Consider the following 21,517-nt stretch of genomic DNA (forward strand, 5'->3'; position numbering starts at 1 on the left):
GTCCAAGAAGGTTATGCTGTTGCTTTATAATGCACTGGTTAGACCTCATCTGGAGTAATGTGTACATTTTTGGTCTCCAGGCTACAAAAAGGACATGCTGATTTTCCCACCCACTCTGGTGTTCATATACTGGATCTAATCTGCACTTCTGGATTATCTGTTGCCAACATCTACAGCACTGATTTGGGACTCTCTGACCATAAAGCAGTATTTTTCACTGTCTCACTGCCTTTCCCTCCTCTTACCTGTAAATGACAAATTTCTTACAGAAACCTTAAAAATATCTGTCCCTATATCCTTTCTGGATCCATTTATGATCTTTTACTGTCTGCACCTATTCCGTCAACACTAGATAGTCTTGTTGATCACTATAACTCAGCCCTTCATTCAGCATTAGATAAAACAGCTCCTTTAAAACATAAGGAGGATTCCTTTAAACATTCAGCTCCCTGGTATAATTCAGAATTGTGATCTATGAAAGCAGCTGGCCGACACCTTGAGAGAATGTCACGTAAGACTGGCCTCACCGTGCACAGCCAGGCTTTCTCTGACCACCAAAGAGCTTACAGAGAAGCACTAACTGCTGCCAAGAAAACCCATTATGGCAGAATAATAGAAAGTGGCCACAATAACCCAAGGATTTTGTTTTCTATAGTTAATAAATTATTCGAACCCACATCTGGCCCAATTACCTCTTCTACTGAAGTCTGTGAGGAATTCCTCCACTTTTTCCATAACAAAATTAAGATCTAAATAATTCAACTAACATAAATACATCATCTGTTTATATCTCTCCCTGTTTTCCCACTCCATCCAACTCCTTCTCTAAGTTCTCACCAGTCACATCTATGTTTGTTAATAACCTGCTTTGTAAGATGAGGCCGACTACTTGTGTACTGGACCCCATCCCCAGCACACTACTTAAATCCTGCCTTCATGCCATAATCCTGACTGTTACATCAATAATAAACTCATCCCTTGACATTGGCTCTGTGCCACTCACTTTTAAAATCGCTTCTGTAACCCTGATGTTAAAAAAGTCTGGTCTTGATGCTGACAATCTTAACAATTTCTGGCCTATTTCCCACTTACCTTTCCTGTCAAAAGCTCTTGAGCATGTTGTAGCCTCCCAGCTCACCAATTACTTAACCACTAATAAGTTGATGGAACCCTTTCAGTTTGGTTTCAGGGCACGGCACAGCTGTGAAACTGCTCTGCTACGGGTAACCAATGATTTGCTTATGGCAGCAGACTCTGGACAAACCAGCATATCAATTCTATTAGACCTCAGTGCAACATTTGACACTGTCAGACATGACATTCTACTGTCCAGAATGGAGAACATGCTGGGTATCTCTGGCACTGCCCTCCAGTGGTTCAAGTCCAAAGACAGTGCGACATCTGGATTGTAATTCTGCTTCAAAATTTATAGATACCTTGAGTAAGTCGAGTGTAATTGTGGAAAACCATTTAGATCAGTTAACATCAAATGTAAACGTGGAAAACAATTTAGATCAGCTAACATCACATTATAATGTGACCTTGAGAGATGCTCTGGACACAGTGGCTCCCCTTAAAACAAAAGTGATCAAAGCACATAGAAACTCTCCCTGGTTTAATGAAAACACTCGAGCTCTTAAATTAGAGTGTCGAAAACTGGAGCGCAGATGGAGAACAACAAAGCTACATGTCTTTCAAATTGCATGGACAGAGAGTGTTAATAAATATAAAAAGGCCCTCTTTAAAGCTCGCTCAGAATACTATTCTACATTAATAGATAGCAATAATAAAAATCCTAGGGTACTTTTTAGAGCAGTGGCTAAATTAACAAATGGGAATTCAGATCAACAGTGCAAAATACCAACAGATATTAGCAGTACAGACTTTATGAACTTCTTCAATGAGAAAATTAAAAATATAAGATCCCAGATCTCAGCATCACAGTACAAACCAAATACTAGCTTAGCAGACCCTGTCTCACATTGCATTCAGCACTTTAATAATTTTAATCCTGTAACTGAGCAGGAAGTCTTAACTTTAATTTCGAAAATGAAGCCCACTACTTGTTCCCTAGATCCAGTGCCAACAAAACTAGTAAAAGTGCAATGGATGTTCTTGTAGCACCATTCTAAACATTATCAATAGTTCATTATTGCATGGCACAGTACCTGATGCACTAAAAGTGTCAGTCATTAAACCTTTACTTAAAAAGTCAGACCTAGACCCACACATACTAAATAACTATAGGCCTATTTCAAATTTACCATTTCTCTCTAAAATACTAGAAAAGTAGTCGCCAGTCAGCTTCAGTCACACCTTACGCATTACAATTTATTTGAGAAATTCCAGTCTGGCTTTCGCACTGGTCATAGTACAGAAACGGCACTAACACGGGTTGTAAATGACATTCTGATATCCTCTGATGAAGGAAATTCCACTGTAATTATGTTGTTGGACTTAAGTGCAGCGTTTGACACCATTGACCATTCTATTTTACTGCACAGGCTAGAAAATGATGTTGGGCTTACAGGCCCGTGCTCGCTTGGTTCAGTTCTTATTTATCAAATCGATTCCAGTATGTACAGAAATGTGCTGACAGTACTCCATCATTATACACAGAAGTTGAATATGGTGTCCGCAGGGCTCAGTACTGGGACCTTTACTGTTTTCACTTTACATGCTTCCACTGGGATCTCTCATTAGGAAACATAATGTTAATTTTCACTCGTATGCAGATGACACCCAGTTATACCTTTCATTTAAATCAAATGAAGTTTCTCCGATGTTGTCTTTAATTAGTTGTGTTAGTGAATTAAAGGAATGGATGAATGAGAACTACTTGTCTTTAAATACAGATAAAACAGAGATGTTAATTGTTGGAGGGAATGACGCTGATCACAGCAATATTTTGTCGTCATTTAACTCAGTTGGAATCCCAATTAATTTTACTGAATCAGCCCGCAATCTAGGAGTTATCTTTGACTCTAGCATGTCATTTAAAGCGCATATTACAAAGTCGTCCAAAACCTGTTTTTTTCATCTTAAAAATATTAGGAAATTAAGGCGCTTTCTAAATAAACAGGATTGTGAGAAATTAATTCATGCATTTATCTCTAGTAGGATTGACTACTGCAATGCGGTGTTCACTGGCTGTTCAAACTGTTCTCTATACAGCCTCCAGTTAATCCAAAATGCGCTGCAAGAATTATTACAAGAACAAGAAAATATGAACACATAACCCCAGTTCTTAAATCTTTACACTGGCTCCCAGTTAAATTTAGGGCAGATTTCAAAATCCTCCTTTTAACATATAAAGCATTAAATGGCCAAGGTCCGCTTACTTGTCTGAACTTATCATGACTTACAAACCTGAGCACATTAAGATCTCAAGATGCCGGTCTGCTTAGGATTCCAAGGATTAATAAAATAACAGTGGGAGGTCGAGCTTTTAGTTACAGGGCCCCTAAACTGTGGAATGGTCTTCCTGCTTCCATAAGAGATGCCCCTCGGTCTCAGCCTTTAAATCCCGGCTGAAGACTCACTACTTCAGTTTAGCATATCCTGACTAGAGCTGCTGATTAACTGTACATACTGCATCTCTGTTGTTAGTCATTAGCACTATAACATAAGTAACATGATAATTATATTTGAATACTAACCCTCACCTATTCTGTTTCTTTTCTCGGTACCCAAATGTGGCCATTGGTGCCACCGCCCACCTGCCAGGTTGTTTGCCTGCCTATGGTAAAGTCATCCCTGATGGAGGATCACAGGAATCATGGGAAAGAGGGGTCCTTTCATCGGAGCAATGTTTCAGCCGTGGCATGGCCAAATGGAGATGCAGCTAGATGGATGAGGTCTCCAGGACTCTAAAAATATCGAAACCTAATTATGTCATATCATCTTCTGTTAAACCGTAATTCTAAAATTTTTATTATGCTGTCTTAAGGAATTGTTCTGTTGTGTATATTGTATTGTATTGACCCCCTACTTTTGACACCTACTGCACGCCCAACCTACCTGGAAAGGGGTCTCTCTTTGAACTGCCTTTCCGAGGTTTCTTCCATTTTCCTACAAGGTTTTATTGGGAGTTTTTCCTTGTCTTCTCAGAGAGTCAAGGCTGGGGGGCTGTCAAAAGGCAGGGCCTGTTAAAGCCCATTGCGGCACTTCCTGTGTGATTTTGGGCTATACAAAAATAAACTGTATTGTATTGTATTGTACCTGACTGATAGGCAAGAGTTTGTTAGTCTTGGCAACAGCAGATCCAGCTCACCGCCAGTCACACAAGGAGTTCCTCAGGGCTCTGTCCTCGGCCCTCTTCTCTTCTGTATTTATATGCTTCCCCTTGGCCATATTATTCGTAGCTATGGACTGGGCTATCATTTTTATGCAGATGATACTCAACTCTGCTTCAATGTTGAAAGTGGAACTTCATCAGAGCTTTCTCAGCTCACAACCTGCCTTAGTGAAATTAAAGCCGGGATGGAGCAGAATTCTTTAAAATTAAATTGCAAGAAAACTGAACTCCTGCAAAAAAATGCAACTTAATAAAATGAGCTCCTTCCCAGTCAATCTTGGCGGTGATCTTATCAGACCTGCCTCTACTGCAAAGAATCTTGGTGTCATTTTTGATTCCTCCCTCTCATATTCCGCCCACATAAATCACATTAAGAAACTTTCTTACTTTCACCTCCGTAACATATCCCCAGTGTTCACTCCTTTCTCTTCTTTTCTAATGCTGAGAAACTTGTCCATGCTTTTATCACATCCCGCATCGATTATTGTAACTCGCTGCTGGCAGGTGCCCCTTCTAATCTTATATCACAGCTCCAGCTTATTCAAAACTCAGCTGCAAGAGTCCTCACTTGAACCAGCAGCAGCGAGCACATCACACCCATCCTGCTCCATCTTCACTGGCTCCCTGTGTCTTACAGAATCGAATATAAAATTCTACTAATAACCTACAAAGTCTTAAATGACCTCGCAACAAACTACATCAGTGACCTTCTCCATCACTACGTGCCTACCCACTCACTAAGGTCCTCTGATTCTGGCAATCTTGCTGTGCCCCACACTAATCTACACTCCATGCGTGACAGGGCCTTCAGCTGTATAGCGCCCAGACTCTGGAATGACCAACTGAAATTAATTAGATCAGCTGACTCCATGCATTCTTTTAAAAAACAACTCAAAACTCATTTGTTCAGGAAGGCTTTTAGCTCTACTTGACTTTACTATCCTTCTTTCAGTTTACCTCTCTGTCAAGATGCTCATGTAACCTGTGTGTGTGTGTGTGTGCTAGACCAATTATGTTGTCTGTTAGGCTTTCTCTGAATTTACTGTCTTGATCTTCTTTATTTATTTATTTGGTGTGTACAATGCTATTTACTGTATACACTGCCATTCTTTCTTATATTCTGTAAGTGCCTTGAGCATGGGAAAGGTGCTCTATAAATAAAATGTATTATTATTATTATTATTATAGCAGTGTTAGGAAATGTCTAGTGAAGAGCGACTAGGCTGATCGAAGAGTTACAGGGGATGCATTTTGAGGAAAGATTAAAAGAGCTGAGACTTTTCAGTTTAAGCAAAAAAGGATATTAAGTGGAGACATGATTAAAGTGTTTAAAATTATGAAGGGAATTACTAACAATGGATCGAGACTGAAATATTAAAATATGGTCATCAAGATCACGGGGACATAATTGGAAACTTGTTAAGGGTAAATTTCACACAAACATTAGGAAGATTTTCTTCACACAGAGAACCACAGACATTTGGAATAAGCTACCAATTAGGCTGGTAGACAGTAGGACTTTAAGGACTTTCAAAACTAGACTTGATGATATTTTAGAAGAACTAAGTGGATAGGACTGGCAAGCTTTTGAATGACCTATTCTCATTTAGATTGTTTTAATGTTCTAATGTATTGTTTGAAACACATGTGCTTTGTACTCGAATTAAAAAGGGAAATTTTGTGCAATTTTGTACTGTATATGATCAATTTAACATTGCAGGGTTAAGCACAATGTTAGATTTCCTTACAAGATCTAATATGTTTATACTGGAGCTGACTGGTCTGAATCCTTTGCTATATTTTAATGCAACTCCATTATCTGATGCCTGCATCTGCACAGAACTCTGAAACAAATGGCAAGTGTAAATGAGCAATGATTTAAAAGGTGTATTTTTAAGCCCTGCATAAACATTTAACAAATTCAATAGCATGGAAACTTGTCTCTTTTTTGTAGCTGGAGATACCACCTTTCTTCTAAGAGGTGTAAAGTGATATTTAGTCAAATATTATTTATTTTTCTAACATCTTTCTAGTTTTGCACAGAGCCAACCTCAGTAAGTGAAATGAAACATGATACAGTATCTCCATGTAGGTCAGCAATCTGCATTTTCAATCACTTTTTCTCTTTTTATCGTTCATTCTTAACTCGTAATGATGCTATTATCTCACGTTATGAAAAATTTTTCAGGTCAAAATACAATCTGAGTGTCCTCTTACAGGTCACAGCCTGGAAAAATATGATCAGAGCCAGACACTGCAAAAAAACTATAAAAGGTTAGAAGCCATTAATGGGGTAAACATAGCCATGTTGTGATATTGAAATTGCAATATTTTTGTTCACGTAGCATTTATAGTCTCTGTGCCATTTGATTGGAAAGTGTTCTGCAGCATTAAGCAATAATGCATCAGCACAGCAATATTAGAAACAGGACCAGCATGTAAGCTACTGGTGTTTATGCTTAAGGCATCAAATCTATTACTACCCAACAGGATTCAAAGGGAAAGGAAGTTTAAACAGTTCATAATAAAGTATTGATCAAAATCAAGAACAGACATAACAATACTTCACTCATGTATGATTTGCTCAATATCAAGCTGAGAAATCTCTTGCCTGACAAGGAAAGCACGAGAACAAAATGGTAATTTCTGCTACTGCGTTGTTCCAACTGGAGCCCTACATAAAATTACAGCAAGGCTAATCAGAGAGATAAAGAAATACATGTTTTCCAGTAAAGACATACTCCACTGTAAATTGTCTTTTAACTGCAATTCCCAAAAGCTTGACTCTTTAAAAGCAGCACTGGCTTCAAGGTACTAACCAACCTTGAGTAGTATTCCAGTTCTCTACAGGTCACACTCATTTATAGAAGGGCCAATTCAGAGTTGACAGTTTACCTAACACACATTTTGAGAAATTAGAGTACACACAGATAATCCAACAGGAGACAGGAAGAAGATGCAAGCTCTACAGAGGAAGTGACCGCACCAAGAATCAGACTCACTCTCATCTCTGAAATTGTGAGGTAGCAGTGCTACTCAGAGTGCCACACACTTGTTTTGTATATGTGCACAATGTATGAAAACTGAAGTACTGCTGTGTACTATTCTATCCGATAGTGGGGCATTTCAATTACTTTTAGGTCAGTGTTTCTCAGCCACTGTGTTCCAATTCACTTTTGGGGTGTGAGCTGCTGTTATTTACAATGGTAGTGGGTCTCAATGGGATGTTGCTTGATTCGACCCCCCACTCTGACAATAAAGCTGTAATCACTAAGGGTGATTTCCCCCATTCTGATATTCATGCTCAATTCACCAATAGGGACCCTACCCCACCCTGTTATCTAATGATCACATTCAATTTACCAAGAAAAAGTGGGTTGTGACACCTGAAAGGTTAAGAAATACCGTTTTAGGTGGTATTCTTCTATCCTACACTCCTCTTTAAATCTAACAAAAACACGGAACACTCATTGTTTATGCTCTGGACTCTTTAACTGCCATTCTAACTTATATCATGGAAATCCTGTGTACAAGTGATGCTATTTTTTAGTCTTGATTTTTTTATTTTTGATCTCCTGCAAGACATTTTGCTTCTTTTGTCTCCAGCTGCAAACAGTTTGCTTTGAATTTTGCTCCTCTGACTGCTCAAAGTTTACAGTGTTTACAGTAATTTAATGTTTCTTTGTAAATCAAACTTTAACTAGCTTTGTGGTTTTCCTCTTGCTTAGAAATTGTAATCATTTGAACATGCATATCTGTTTTTCATGAGGATCAGCGCATATATAATCACAGAAAAAGTGTGCCTTAATGAACTGGTGAAGATAAACAATTGTATATATGTAAATCTCAGATGTATTCTGAAGTGGGATTTCCTGTTTTTCAATGGAGGCAGAACTACAACACTTGAGTAGAATTGTTTTTAATGATAACCACTCCTGCTGCAGTACCTTTATTTAGGGGAATCTAAAGTTTTTAAGATTTTCACCAAACTGGATGTCTCTCTTCAAACAGTAATCTGTAGGCTGCTTTTTAACAGCAAGCATCACCCCAAATTACTAAACTGTATATGTAAACAGGCAGGTAGAGAAATTTACTCAGAATCCCACTAAGCCAGGAGTGAGCCTGAGACATCAGGGCTTGAAGTTCAGCTCCTTTGGCACTAGACCACTTGTGATTAATTGTACACATTGTGAAAAAAGAAATAGAAAATTACTACCCACCAATTTGACAGTCTCTCCATGTACCTTCATCCTAATAGCAATTTTGTGAGAGAACAATCAAAAAACCTCTGCAACATATTGTACATTTTTCTCTGCCAGCTTAAATGTGTGACCTCTCCCAATCAGTATTTGTTCACTTCTATAGGGCAGTGATTGAAAGCACCTTCACTTCTTCCATAATGGTCTGGTTTGGCGTCTGCTCATTCAAAACATAAAGTGCAGCATGTTGTCCAGACAGCAGAAAAGATTTCAGGCTTGAAACTCAACTCTATTCCTATTTACATTTCAGGTCACAAAGTGAGCAAGCAATATAATGAAAGTGCAAATCTTCTGCAGGTAGCCATCTCTTTCAATTATTACCATTACTGGTCACTCAAAGCTGAACCATTCTGGGCAAAAATGGCTTCTTCTCTCCTGTAGACCCTCTGGTTTATCAAAGGGTTTCCCTTGCCACTATAACCACAGATTTTCAGACATCTGTGATGTTAATTAGTACATGACATGAATGCAATTCTACTTACTCTCATAAAGTTTTATCTATTTATTTTATTTTGTTCACTAGAATACTGTGCTGACACTGTATAACATAATGTTTCCCCCTGCAACACCAAGACAAATTGCTAGCAACAATGCTGCCTGGAAAAAAATGCTTAATTCATACAATTTAAACAAAAAATATAAACTGATGCGCTTTTCTAAATTATGGACAGTGCCTGTATGTACCAGATAACTGGATCAATTGTCATTATAAATTATTCACAAAATGGCAGATCCAAATCACATTCAAATTTATATTCTCAGTTCAGAGTCATGGGAAAAAAAATGCCTACACACCAGTACTCGGGGCCAGATGGGAACTAACCCTGGATGAGGTGAAAGCCAGAGCAGAGCACATTCTTACATACCCACAATTACATTGGACTGATATAGAGGTCCCAGTTACTCTAATATATATTTATTTTATGAACATGTTTGAAAAGGAAAAGTAGAATACCTGGAGAAAAAAGCAATAAAAACATTCAAACTCTACATAAACGGTGGCAAGGCCATAATTTAAAGCCAGAACTCTTTAAGTGGGATGCTACAGCAGTAACCATTGCACTTTTACAGTCTAATAAAAAATCTAAACTAATAACTACAGCACATGATTTAATGAACTGCTAGCAACGGTGCAAAATACTCCATAAACGCATTTCCTAAATCAAAAAATGAAGCCTAGGAGGACAATTTGAATTATTAGGTATGTGACAGACGAGTGCTTGATGCAAAGAACTGTATCTAAGAGGTGGCAGACAGTACAGTTTCACACACAGGTGGGCTATTTTTAATTTTGTTTTGCATGAGAAAAATAGTGTAAGTGTGACTCTTCATTTTGGGCTATTTTTCTGAGAGTCTGTAAAGGCAAATAATGTCTGTAAAGGCAGACTTACTCCATTTACCCATGCAAATTAAGTACCATTTTGCTAGTCAGAGAAGTACAGTAACATTCATGGATGTTTACAGCTTTGGGGTGATGGGATATTTGGGTGGCAATTTGCTGGCTTAAAATAACTAACCAATGTTGGGCTACATTTTGTAGGGTAGGGCACAATTTTGATTATGATTTGGCTGTAAAATATCTGTCAAACTTGACAACCCTGGTTTTATAGCAATAAGCCAATTTCACTTCTTGTTATATTATGTTATGGTTAATGGCTTAATGCTCACTGTGTCAAGTGATATACTGTATACATGTATGTCACACTATGGGTGAGTAGAGTATTGTCATGTTGATTCCAGAATACATTTGGCCAATCTAGTGTTCTAAGCCTGCACTCCATGAACAGCACTATACAAAAACAAAATGAGTTGAATTGTACTGAATTGAAAATTTTAGGGCATTTAAAATTACCATAGAAAGAAGAGATAAGCTTTAATGCCAAAAAAGTTTAGAATGATTTACCTTTTGGGTATTTCATTTTAATGATCTATGATGTGAGCAAAACAAATATGGAAGATCCAATGTTAATATACTGTTATTAGAGTTAATTTTAAAATAAAGTAACTCTCAAAGCTTATGAACTATACAGTTCTCTTCCAAGAAGCCATGTTAAAAAGGGTGCTCTGTTTATGACTATCGACCCTGGGAATTTAAATATATAAGATAACTTATAATAACTTAAATATTTGAGATGTGCCCCTTGTGTTCCAAAAATGTAAAGGGGAAGCTGCAGTCACATGTCTTGTTCTGTTTCTAAAGATCTGTCTCTCCTTTATTATTACTGAAAAATGATGTGACAGTGTCTTTTGTTACTGACATCAATGTGACATTTTGATGTTTGATTTTTTTTTTTTTGTTTACGGAAATCCCTGGAATACAACAAGACTATGGTGCTAATTATCCAATCTACTTAGCTATTACAACAGTTTTAGAAACAGGTTCTCTAGAACCATTTAATTGATGTAATTTTTTTTTTTACTTTGCAGATTATTCAGTCACCACCTGTTGCACTATAGATAAAAAATGTCTAAAGGTAATTTATGAAGATCCAAATCTTTCAGTTAGTTGCAGAGAGGCAGAGCATATCCTGGCAGAACTGAGCTTAATGTAGCAACCAACACTGTAAGGGATGCCGATTTTCTGCAGGAAACCCGCAAGGGCAAACTTGGCCTAACTCATCTTCAGGATGTAGAAGAAAACAGGAGTACTGTTAAAGAGAACTCCTACATTTTTTTTTCATTCTGGATATCTCTTTATTTCATTCTGTCATATTTTTTCCTAACTCTTCTAGTAAAAGAAAAGAGTTAGACATAAATTGCAGTACAAATACATTTTTTTATTAAATATATTTACGAATTATGTTACTGGGCTGTATCATAAATATGTTTAAGACTGAATTTTACTTTTAATAGATTTATTATATGTTTAAGAATGAGAAATTTAAATGGCAGCTGCAAGACTGAACAGTTTATTTTTAAACATGCTGCAGTGTGAGAAAATATATATTTTCAAAATTCCTGTGTTTTTATGCCTCATCTTTGTATATGGCAAATAATCATTGCTCAGTTTTTATTTTACACATGTACAGTAGGAGCATAGGATAGTGAGAATTTTCAAAATGGGTCAACAATCATTCAGATTTACGCAGTTGCATCATCCATCTGTTCAACATTTTTTGGAAATGTTTTCTGAGAATCTGAATGCTGCAATAGAGGGTTATAATCAATGATGGATAACATGAAGCATTTATTTAACCAGCCAACCTGCTACAGTCTTGCTTGTGTTTGGCAAGAACTATTCCTGAACATTTTACCATTAATCTAAGACATGTTGTTTGTTTAGCAAATCAAACAGGAGAGAGCAATACCTATCCAATACCTGAATTTTAAAAACAAAGGAAAACTTGAAGCCAGAGATGGAGACCTTAATATGTTTAACATATTCAGCATTATGAGGTAAAGTTCCAGACTTAATTTTTAATGGTACATACAATCTGTACTGAAACATGTATATCATATAGCAAAACATACAACATACAACACACTAAATCACATAAACTATATGGACAAAAGTACTCACATAAACCTCTTGATTATTGAATTCAGGTGTATAAAATCAAGCACCTAGCCATGCAGTCTCCATTTACAAACATTTGTGAAACAAAATGGGTCATTCTAAAGAGCTCAGTGACTTCAAGCGTGGTATTGTGACAGCATACCACCTCTGCAGTAAGACGGTTTGTGAAATTTCATCCCTGCTGGATATTCCACTGTCAGCTGTAAGTGGTATTATTGGAAAATGGAAGTGTTTAGGAATGACAGCAACTCAGCCATGAAGCGGAAGACCACGTCAAGTCACAGAGCAGGGTCAACGACTGCTAAGGTGTATGGAGCATAAAAGTCACCAACGCTCTGCTGATTCCATAGCTGAAGAGTTCCAAACTTCTACTGGCATTAATATAAGCACAAAAACTGTGCACCGGGAGCTTCATAGAATGGGTTTCCATGGCCGAGCATCTGCATGCAAGCCTCACATCACCAAGTCCAATGGCAAGCATCGGATGGAATAGTGGAAACATGTTATATGGAGTGATGAATCATACTTCTCCATTTTGCAGTCAGATGGGTGAGTCTGGGTTTGGCAGAGGCCGGGAGAATGTTACCTGCCTGACTGCACTGTGCCAATTGTGAAGTTTGATGGAGGAGGGATAATTGTGTGGTGCTGTTTTTCAGATTTTTGGATAGGCCCCTTACTTCCAGTGAAGGGCATTCTTAATGTTTTAGCATACCAAGACATTTTAGACAATGCTATGCTTCCAACTTTGTAGAAACAGTTTGGGAAAAGCCCTTTTCAATTCTATCATGACTGTACCCCATTGCACAAAGCAAGGTCCATAAAGACATGGATGGATGAGTTCAGTGTTGAAGAATCTCACTGGCCAAACACAGTAGCCTACACCTCAACCTCATCAAACACCTTTGGGATGAACTAGATGAACTAGAACAAGGAGATTTTGAGCCAGGCCTTCTTGTCCAAAATCAGTGCCTGACCTCATAAATGCTCTACAGAATAATTGGCACAAATTCCCACAGAAACACTCCACAATCTTGTGAAAAGCATTCCAAGATGAGTGGAAGCTGTTATAGTTCCAAAGGGGGACCAAATCCTTATTAAAGTCTATGCATTTCAATGCAATGTCATTAAAGTGCCCGTTGGTGTAATGGTCAGGCGTCCCAATGTTTTTTGTCCATATAGTGTACCTCTCATGTAGAGATTTTGTCTCATACACTGTATACTTAAAACACACACATTATATATTGAAGCACAAACATCATATACTGGGATTTTGTCTCCCAATATAATGAAATATACAGTATATACATCAGTGAAATTTAATAACATACACTATATATACTGAAACACATAAATCGCTTGCTGACATTTCATCTAATATACTGTACATTGAAACATATTCAGTTTATACTAAAATGCTTACAATGTATGCTAGTATTTGTGTCATACTTTATACACAGAAATATATGCACTGCATTCTGAGATTTTGTGTCATACATTATACACTGAAGAGGATACCCATCCACTGAAATTTTTATTTAATGAACTATACAGTGAAATGCATATGATTTATGCTGAAATTAACAAAGTGCATGCTGAGATATTTATCTCATGCTGCATAAGCATATATTTAATAGTGAACTTTAATTAGGTTTACTGAAACTTATGATTTATATAAAATTACTTAACATTTGAGCTATTGGCAATTAAATTACAGCTGAACAATTGAGAAGCGCATGAATTTGTGTGTACTGGGCGATGTGGAGCAGCTTCTAGGAACACAAAGTGTAAGCAATGATGAAATCCTTACTATCACTGTGTCATGATGTCCGGATAACTTAGCAAATGTATTATCTAGGCCTCATACAACAGAAAAATATGTTTATCTTTATTTTATAGATAGAGTGTGTGAAATAAGCAGACTAACACTCCATTGTTTTTCATCAACCCAGTAGTATTGGCTTGCAGGTTAAGAAAGATCTTGCAAATTGCTCAGAATTATATTTATAGAATTTAATTACATGTTCAATTGACGTCTCTCATTATAATGTAATGTATATGCGTTTCACTATACATTCAGTGTGTGGATTTCAGATTAAAGTGTACTCATCTCAATATATACAGTAGTATATGCATTTTGGTATGCAGTGTATTCATTTCAATATGTGGTACAGTAGGTGTTTCAGTATATAGGGTGTGTACTGTTAAGTATAATTTACATGCTACATAGTTTCTTGCCTGTGTTAACTGAAACATATATTGTTATAATTATCAAGGAGAAAAAGATATATAAATGTCTATTAAAATTTTTAAAGGGCTTCCATAGCACACCTCATTCTAGATGCCAGCAAAGCCAGCCAGTATAAGATTTAAAATATGGTGATGTGAAAAAAGTCATAAGTAAACAAGCACATAGTTTCTCTATGCTAAAAGAGAAGCAAACTAATGAGTACTATACATTTTATTAGAATTTTTAGATGATTTGCTTACCACCATTTTCTGTTTTTAACAATCGTTTTTTAACAAAAAAGTTTCGATACAAACTGTGTTTAGTAAGGGTTGCACATTCCTGGGGAATATGTTTTTAAGAAATCTAAAATCTGCTAAAACTACTAAATTGAATTTACTAAACTTCATACACAAATATCAAGACAAAGAAATATAACAATAAATAAAAAATAATATTACTTTAATTCTAACTTACACACTTAAATAAAAACAGCAAAAATATTCCTGTGGAGCAGTACAAACCTCTTAGTTTAATCTCAAGACAACTACTGTATCTGCATTTCTTTCAGGGATGAAGACATTTACCCTATAAATCTTCCAATAATCCCTAAATGTGCTTCACATTTCATGGGACTTACAAGTTACAGTATTTTATATTCTTAATCCTAAATAATTAGTTAATATGGAATACTAACGAAAGCACCCAGTGATTCTGAACTTGATTACAGATGAATGGATGGAAGAACTATATTAAGTGAAAGATGACAAGCAAAAAGCTAAATACAATAATTTTTGCAGATGTTTGGTTTGTGTATAACAAAATGTTTTACAATAAAGAAATGGGCATAGCTGTTCAAATTCATTCAACTTTTGGTATATGAAGTAAAATAAAATGTCATGCACCTGTGTTAATGAATCTTTCATCCCAAAATTTCATGGGGATGGACATACATTTTAAAATATTATTGGTCTGCCCCAGCCACCCATTCATGTATTTTCTTCAAGCCACTTAAACAAATCCAGGGTTGATGAAGGCCACAACTTGTTCTGGCAACATCTACAGACTCTGGACAGAGTGCCAGGGCATTAAACGGTAAACTTAAAGACAACTTAAGGCAAACTTAAGAGTTAAAAATAAACCTGCACATCTTTGGGATGTCAGAGACAAACCTTAGTGCTACATCGATATAGGTAGAAACTCCATACAGACACTCAACCAGCTGGATTTTGAATTCTGTGTGACAGCAGCACTAAACAATGAGCTATTAAACAATAAGCTACCTCTGATGATTATACATTGATATTATTAATCAACATTTTAATGTTCTTCAGTCAAAGAAATATACAGTATTACAATAACTAAGCTAGCAAAAATTAATGAATTCACTGTGTGTTAAAATACTCTTCCCGTAGTAGCTAATTTATAACCTACAGAGACACACTGCTCAGTATTGTGATTTCATAATACAAGATCTTGTAAAAATGTGTCTGCAGACAATGTGACAGAAAATCCTAAACAAATCACTGTTTAACCAAGATTAATTTAAACAGCATCTCAAAACAGGCAATTGAAGATAATGTATTTTGAAAGAATATTCAATAACAAGATACCAATAGAAACTGTAGCCAAAGTTTAAAGTGTATCACTGTGATCTGTGAGGTTCATCCCATAGTAAATGATTTAACGCAAAACTAAGGCCATGAGTTGACACAGCTTAAAATAACTAAACTATGCAAACCAGCTGACACAAGGAAACACTGCTGCCATATATGCAACCTGACAAGGAGATGGAAACAGACATGTGGAAACAAACCTGCCAGGCTAATAAAAGTGAGTAGATGTATCCCATGGTCTGATGGCCAGTTTGTGGTCTACAGTTAGTGTGTGCTGTTTCCATTTACCTTATACTAGCAAACACTTTTTAGCCCATGTTTGGCAAATGCATGTTTTCATTTTGGAAACATGGACCATGAGAAGAGTATCTGGCAATCGCACTGAACATTACAGCTCATCTAAGGACAGATGGAAGACATTGTTCCTACCTGTATCTAGGCAGCATGCCTACAGCACTCTTGAAGATGGCTAGAGCCAACTACTTAAAACCCAATAGTTCTCCTTTGAAAATTGTATTATTCTCCAGCCAATATTAAAAGAAGCTAAGTGTATCCTTTCTTAGTGGTATTTTCTTCATATTCTTCATATTAGAGTCACCACTGTACCACTAGGGAAGGATATAATATTATATATGAGGTCTGTCTATTAAATAACGAGATTGACTTCATAATTTGCTTTTATTTATTTAACAATTCTAATGCTTGTCCCCTTCAAATTACTCCCCATTTGCAATTACGTACCGATACAGTCTTGGTTTCCACTGGTTGAAGGTGTGGCGCAGATCAGTTTCTGTCAGCTGTTTCAAGACATCTGATGTTTTCTTCTTTACTTCTTTACTGCGCCTTCAACACCATCCAACCTCTGCTCCTTAGGGATAAGCTGACTGAGATGGGAGTAGATTCACACCTTGTGGCATGGATTGTGGACTATCTTACAGACAGACCTCAATATGTGCGCCTTGGGAACTGCAGGTGTGACATTGTGTGCAGCAATACAAGGGCGCCGCAAGGGACTGTACTTTCTCCGGTCCTGTTCAATCTATATACATCAGACTTCCAATATGACTCGGAGTCCTGCCACGTGCAAAAGTTCGCTGATGACACTGCTATTGTGGGCTGCATCAGGAGTGGGCAGGAGGAGGAGTACAGGAAGCTAATCAAAGACTTTGTTAAATGGTGTGACTCAAACCACTTACACCTAAACACCAGCAAGACCAAGGAGCTGGTGGTGGATTTTAGGAGGCCCAGGCCCCTCATGGACCCTGTGATTATCAGAGGTGACTGTGTGCAGAGGGTGCAGACCTATAAATATCTGGGAGTGCAGCTGGATGACAAATTGGACTGGACTGCCAATACTGATGCTCTATGTAAGAAAGCTCAGAGCAGACTATACTTTCTGAGAAGGTTGGCATCCTTCAACATCTGCAGTAAGATGCTGCAGATGTTCTACCAGACGGTTGTGGCGAGTGCCCTCTTCTACGCGGTGGTGTGCTGGGGTAGCAGCATAAAGATGAAAGACGCCTCACGCCTGGACAAACTTGTTAAGAAGGCAGGCTCCACTGTAGGATTAAAGTTGGACAGTTTAACATCTGTGGCAGAGCGACGGGCACTAAGCAAACTCCTGTCAATCATGAAGAATCCACTGCATCCACTTAACAGGATCATCTCCAGGCAGAGGAGTAGCTTCAGTGACAGACTTTTGCCACTGTCCTGTTCCACTGACAGACTAAAGAGATCGTTCCTCCCCCACACTATGCGACTCTTCAATTCCACCCGGGGGAGTAAATGCGAACATTAATTTTATTTTAATTGTTTTCATTTTTATTACTATTTAATTTAATATTGTTTCTTTGTATCAGTATACTGCTGCTGGATTATGTGAATTTCCCCTTGGGATTAATAAAGTATCTATCTATCTATCTATCTATCTATCTATCTATCTATCTATCTATCTATCTATCTATCTATCTATCTATCTATCTATCTATCTATCTATCTATCTATCTATCTACTGCATCCATTGACTCAAAATGTGTTCCATTAAACACCAATTTCAATTTAGGAAAATCATAAGCCTGTAAGACATGCAGTCTTACCCGTAAGCCTCAGTAAGCATTTGAAAAGATTCCGTTGGTGTTTTTATTCAATGTTACTAAAAATTTCAAGTTGACACATTGCTCAACTTGTAAACTTTTTCAACACAACTACATTAAACGGTGACTGACAATCGACTAAACGGCATAGAGTCTTGTTGTTTGTCCTGCAGGTTTGGACAGGTTTAAGCCTGCACGCTCACTACTTGTTGTTTAATAGACAGATATATATATAGACTTTTCATGAAAGTTGAGATCTCTAACAAAAATATTCCCGGGGAGTTTGTGCCCCCTGCTGGAGTCAGCTGCCTTAAAACTATGCTGTCATATGACTTTATATTGGAAAATAAAGGCAGTGTAGTTGAGTCACTTGATGGGGTGGTGTAGGAAACACAGGTAAATATCCGAGGAAGACACTGAAAATACTGACATTCTAATGTTTTTTTTCAAATAATTTAAAATACACCAAAATGTATGACCATTTCCAACAGAAAAGAATGCAAAGTGGCTTATACTAAATCTTTATTATCACATTTCTTTACTATCCACGGTTTTCTAGGTCTAGGCCAGTAAGAAACATAGTAAGGCAATGTAGCTTATGCATTGTTGCTGAAACAAGTATGCAATTAGTGTCTTAAACATTTATTGACAACATTTTTCATACATTTATTCATCATAAGAAATTAATATACAGTATCTTAATATAGCCTCTTTAAAAAATGCATTTTAATATTATGTAGTTTAACTGCCCTGAGTATTTTTGCCCTGGCGGTAATTATAGCAAACTAGGATCAGCATGGGATTTGATAAATATATAAACTGAATGTCCAGAAATGACCAGGGAAAACAACAGAAAAGAGAATAGCACATGCTAAAGGCAGCCTTCGGTCCCTTTACTAAGACCAGCACTCATGCACCTACATGTAGATCTATCAGGAGCCACCTATTAACCAAGGTGAAAAGCAAATGCAGGAGCATCTGAATTTTATTGGGGATGGTTCTTTACTGAAATATAGGGAGAAACAGATTGGAATTACATGACCAATATTTGGAGCAAATCTGCCAAAAATAAATAGTATGCATTACTTTACAGTAGGGGTGTATGTAAATTTGACTGAGGGTTTGAAAGGATTCCTCCTCTACAGGCACACCACACAAAGTATTACACATTTCACATAGGATCTTATCATGTAGTAGATGTGTGATGGCCATACTAAAATTAGGCAGAGTGGTGTACTGATTAAGGTTTTGGACTTCAAACCCAAGGCTGTGGGTTCAAATTCCACTACTAACACTGTGCGACCATGAGCAAGTCACTTCACCTGTATGTGTTTCATTGGAAAAAAAATGTAACAAATTATATTTCAAATAATGTAAGGTACCTTGAATAAAGGTGTCAGTCAAATACTAAAAGTAAGATGCAAAACATCATCGGAATTTCTTCACCTCTCTCTTTTTCCCTTTGTTTTTGATCTTTTCTTTTTTATTATGAAGAAATCATTTTTCATTTCAGAAAAATCTTCAGAAATACCTATTATTTTTGCTGCTTACTGGTAGTTTAGGCTTTTAGTTTTGTGGGCAGAGAAGTGAGTAGTGTTTCTGCCTCCTGGATCCAGGACCCTGAGTTCAAAGCCCATGCTCTGGAGGGTTATCTGTGTGGAATTATGTATTTTATTCCCACATTACCTACAAGGATGTTTCCTGCCTTCCCTAAAGCTGCTGAGCTCTACCCTACCATGATCATGAAATGGATTAACAGGTTTTGAGAATTTTGTGTTATGCTAAAGTTTTTTGTTAATTAGAGCCTATTTGTTTACTTTCTGAAATCCAAGGATGTGACGGATGACCTGTATTGTATTACATTTCCACAAAGCAAGACAAAACACACAATAAGAGCATCAGACTCTACATGTACAATAATATCTAATTCACAATTATACACTGCAGGTTTATTTTATAAAATGCAAAAGCTTTCTTACACAGCAGCCCTTTTGAAAAGACAGACACTGAATGCATGCACAGAATTATAAATATAAAACAATGCTATGTAGCAACTAACTCTTTGTACAGCCACCATCTATTATATCAACTTGTATTATATTAGAGTTGAAGGAGAGCCCAAAGAGAGACAAACTCATCACAAGGGACAATTAAAGACACGCTGTACACATTAATTATATATTTGTTAGTCAGTCCATGTAGCTTATCTTTGTACTGTGTGAAGTAATACATATCAAGAGAGTATAAGGAGACAGCATGAAATACCCTTAAAAGATCAGCAGCTCTAAGTGATGCGAATACTTTGCCACCCGCTTCAGACATAAAACCAAGTGAGAAATAACTTAAGACATGCAAGTTATTTCCAATTCAGAAAGTATTATGTGCTGCCAATTGTAAATTGCTTTTATACAGAAAGAGAATTCTCAGCTTTACTGTTGTTTTTATACAGAGAGAGATTTCTATACTCAAGTGTAACTTTGGTTTTTATTGTATTACAACACATCTTTCTCTGCTATAATTTTGCAGATCAAACATCAACCTCACAATAAATGCTTGTAGGTTGGTTCAATAAGCAGCTCAGCTGGCAACTACACAAAGTTAGCAGAGAAAAGTCTATAAAAGTACTTACCTCCCCCATTTTTCTGGCAAAGATAGGGAAACCTCCAGACATTGCCAAGGCCAACAGAAAATCCCACTTGGGCTAAAATATACTGTAGTTTACTGTTCCAAGCTGGCCTTTCCTCTTCAGTGTCAGAACCCTCTTCGATATCTCTGTCCTTGTCCCCTTGGACATCATCTACAGTTAGTGAGCTTTTCTTGAATGAATCATCAACAGAGTCCTCATTGGAAAGAAGATCTTTAACAGATTCAGTAACATCATCGTCAAGCTCTCTCTTGACGACCTTGCTGTTTTTGGGCATTTGATTTGCAAAAGGCTACAAAATGTCAAACCGTCTGTTAAGTGAGTAAATTGCTCCCGACAGTACTTGTTGCTGTTGAGATGTATCAAACACAATTTCTTTAACAGCTTCAAATTTAAAACCTTATCATAAGAGCTGAAAAGATTCTTCAAAATTTGGATTCTAATTCGCCTTCATCTTCATTAATGTCTGTAAAAAGACAAAAACAGGAAAAACCTAAATAATTACAAATTTGGGTAATTCGGTAACAATATATAACCAGAACAGAAAGTCTTTAACAGACTTGAAATAATATGCAATAATAATATGCAATATTTGCTAGCCATTTTCAGATAGACATATGATAAAATATTATATATATATTATATATATATATACCCCTACGCCGCCAAGTGGAGCCCTCCCTACAGCATGGAGGTGCCCCGAATGCCAGCAGGGCATCATGGACATTGGAGTGTTTATTCACAGCCCTGCTGGATACCATGGGGACTGCTAGAGGACGCTGCAGGGAGGAACAAAGAGTATTTGCCTTGCACCCCGGAAGTATGTCCGAGTCCCATGGACAAGAGGGATGACGTGCTTCCGGGTTG

General features: G+C 37.1%; 1 protein-coding gene across 1 annotated transcript in view; it reads right to left on the bottom strand.

Moving 5' to 3' along the window:
• slc6a15 (solute carrier family 6 member 15) overlaps window positions 1–21,517 on the bottom strand; it is a 115,805-nt gene that overhangs the window by 74,032 nt on the left and 20,256 nt on the right. The window contains exon 2 of the mRNA XM_039761769.1: window positions 20,636–21,116. Coding sequence (XP_039617703.1) covers window positions 20,636–20,927 — 292 coding nt within the window. The 5' untranslated portion in view covers window positions 20,928–21,116. The remainder of the gene's footprint in view (window positions 1–20,635; window positions 21,117–21,517) is intronic.

This window comes from Polypterus senegalus, chromosome 8, assembly GCF_016835505.1.
Source record: "Polypterus senegalus isolate Bchr_013 chromosome 8, ASM1683550v1, whole genome shotgun sequence".
Classification (NCBI taxonomy): domain Eukaryota; kingdom Metazoa; phylum Chordata; class Cladistia; order Polypteriformes; family Polypteridae; genus Polypterus; species Polypterus senegalus.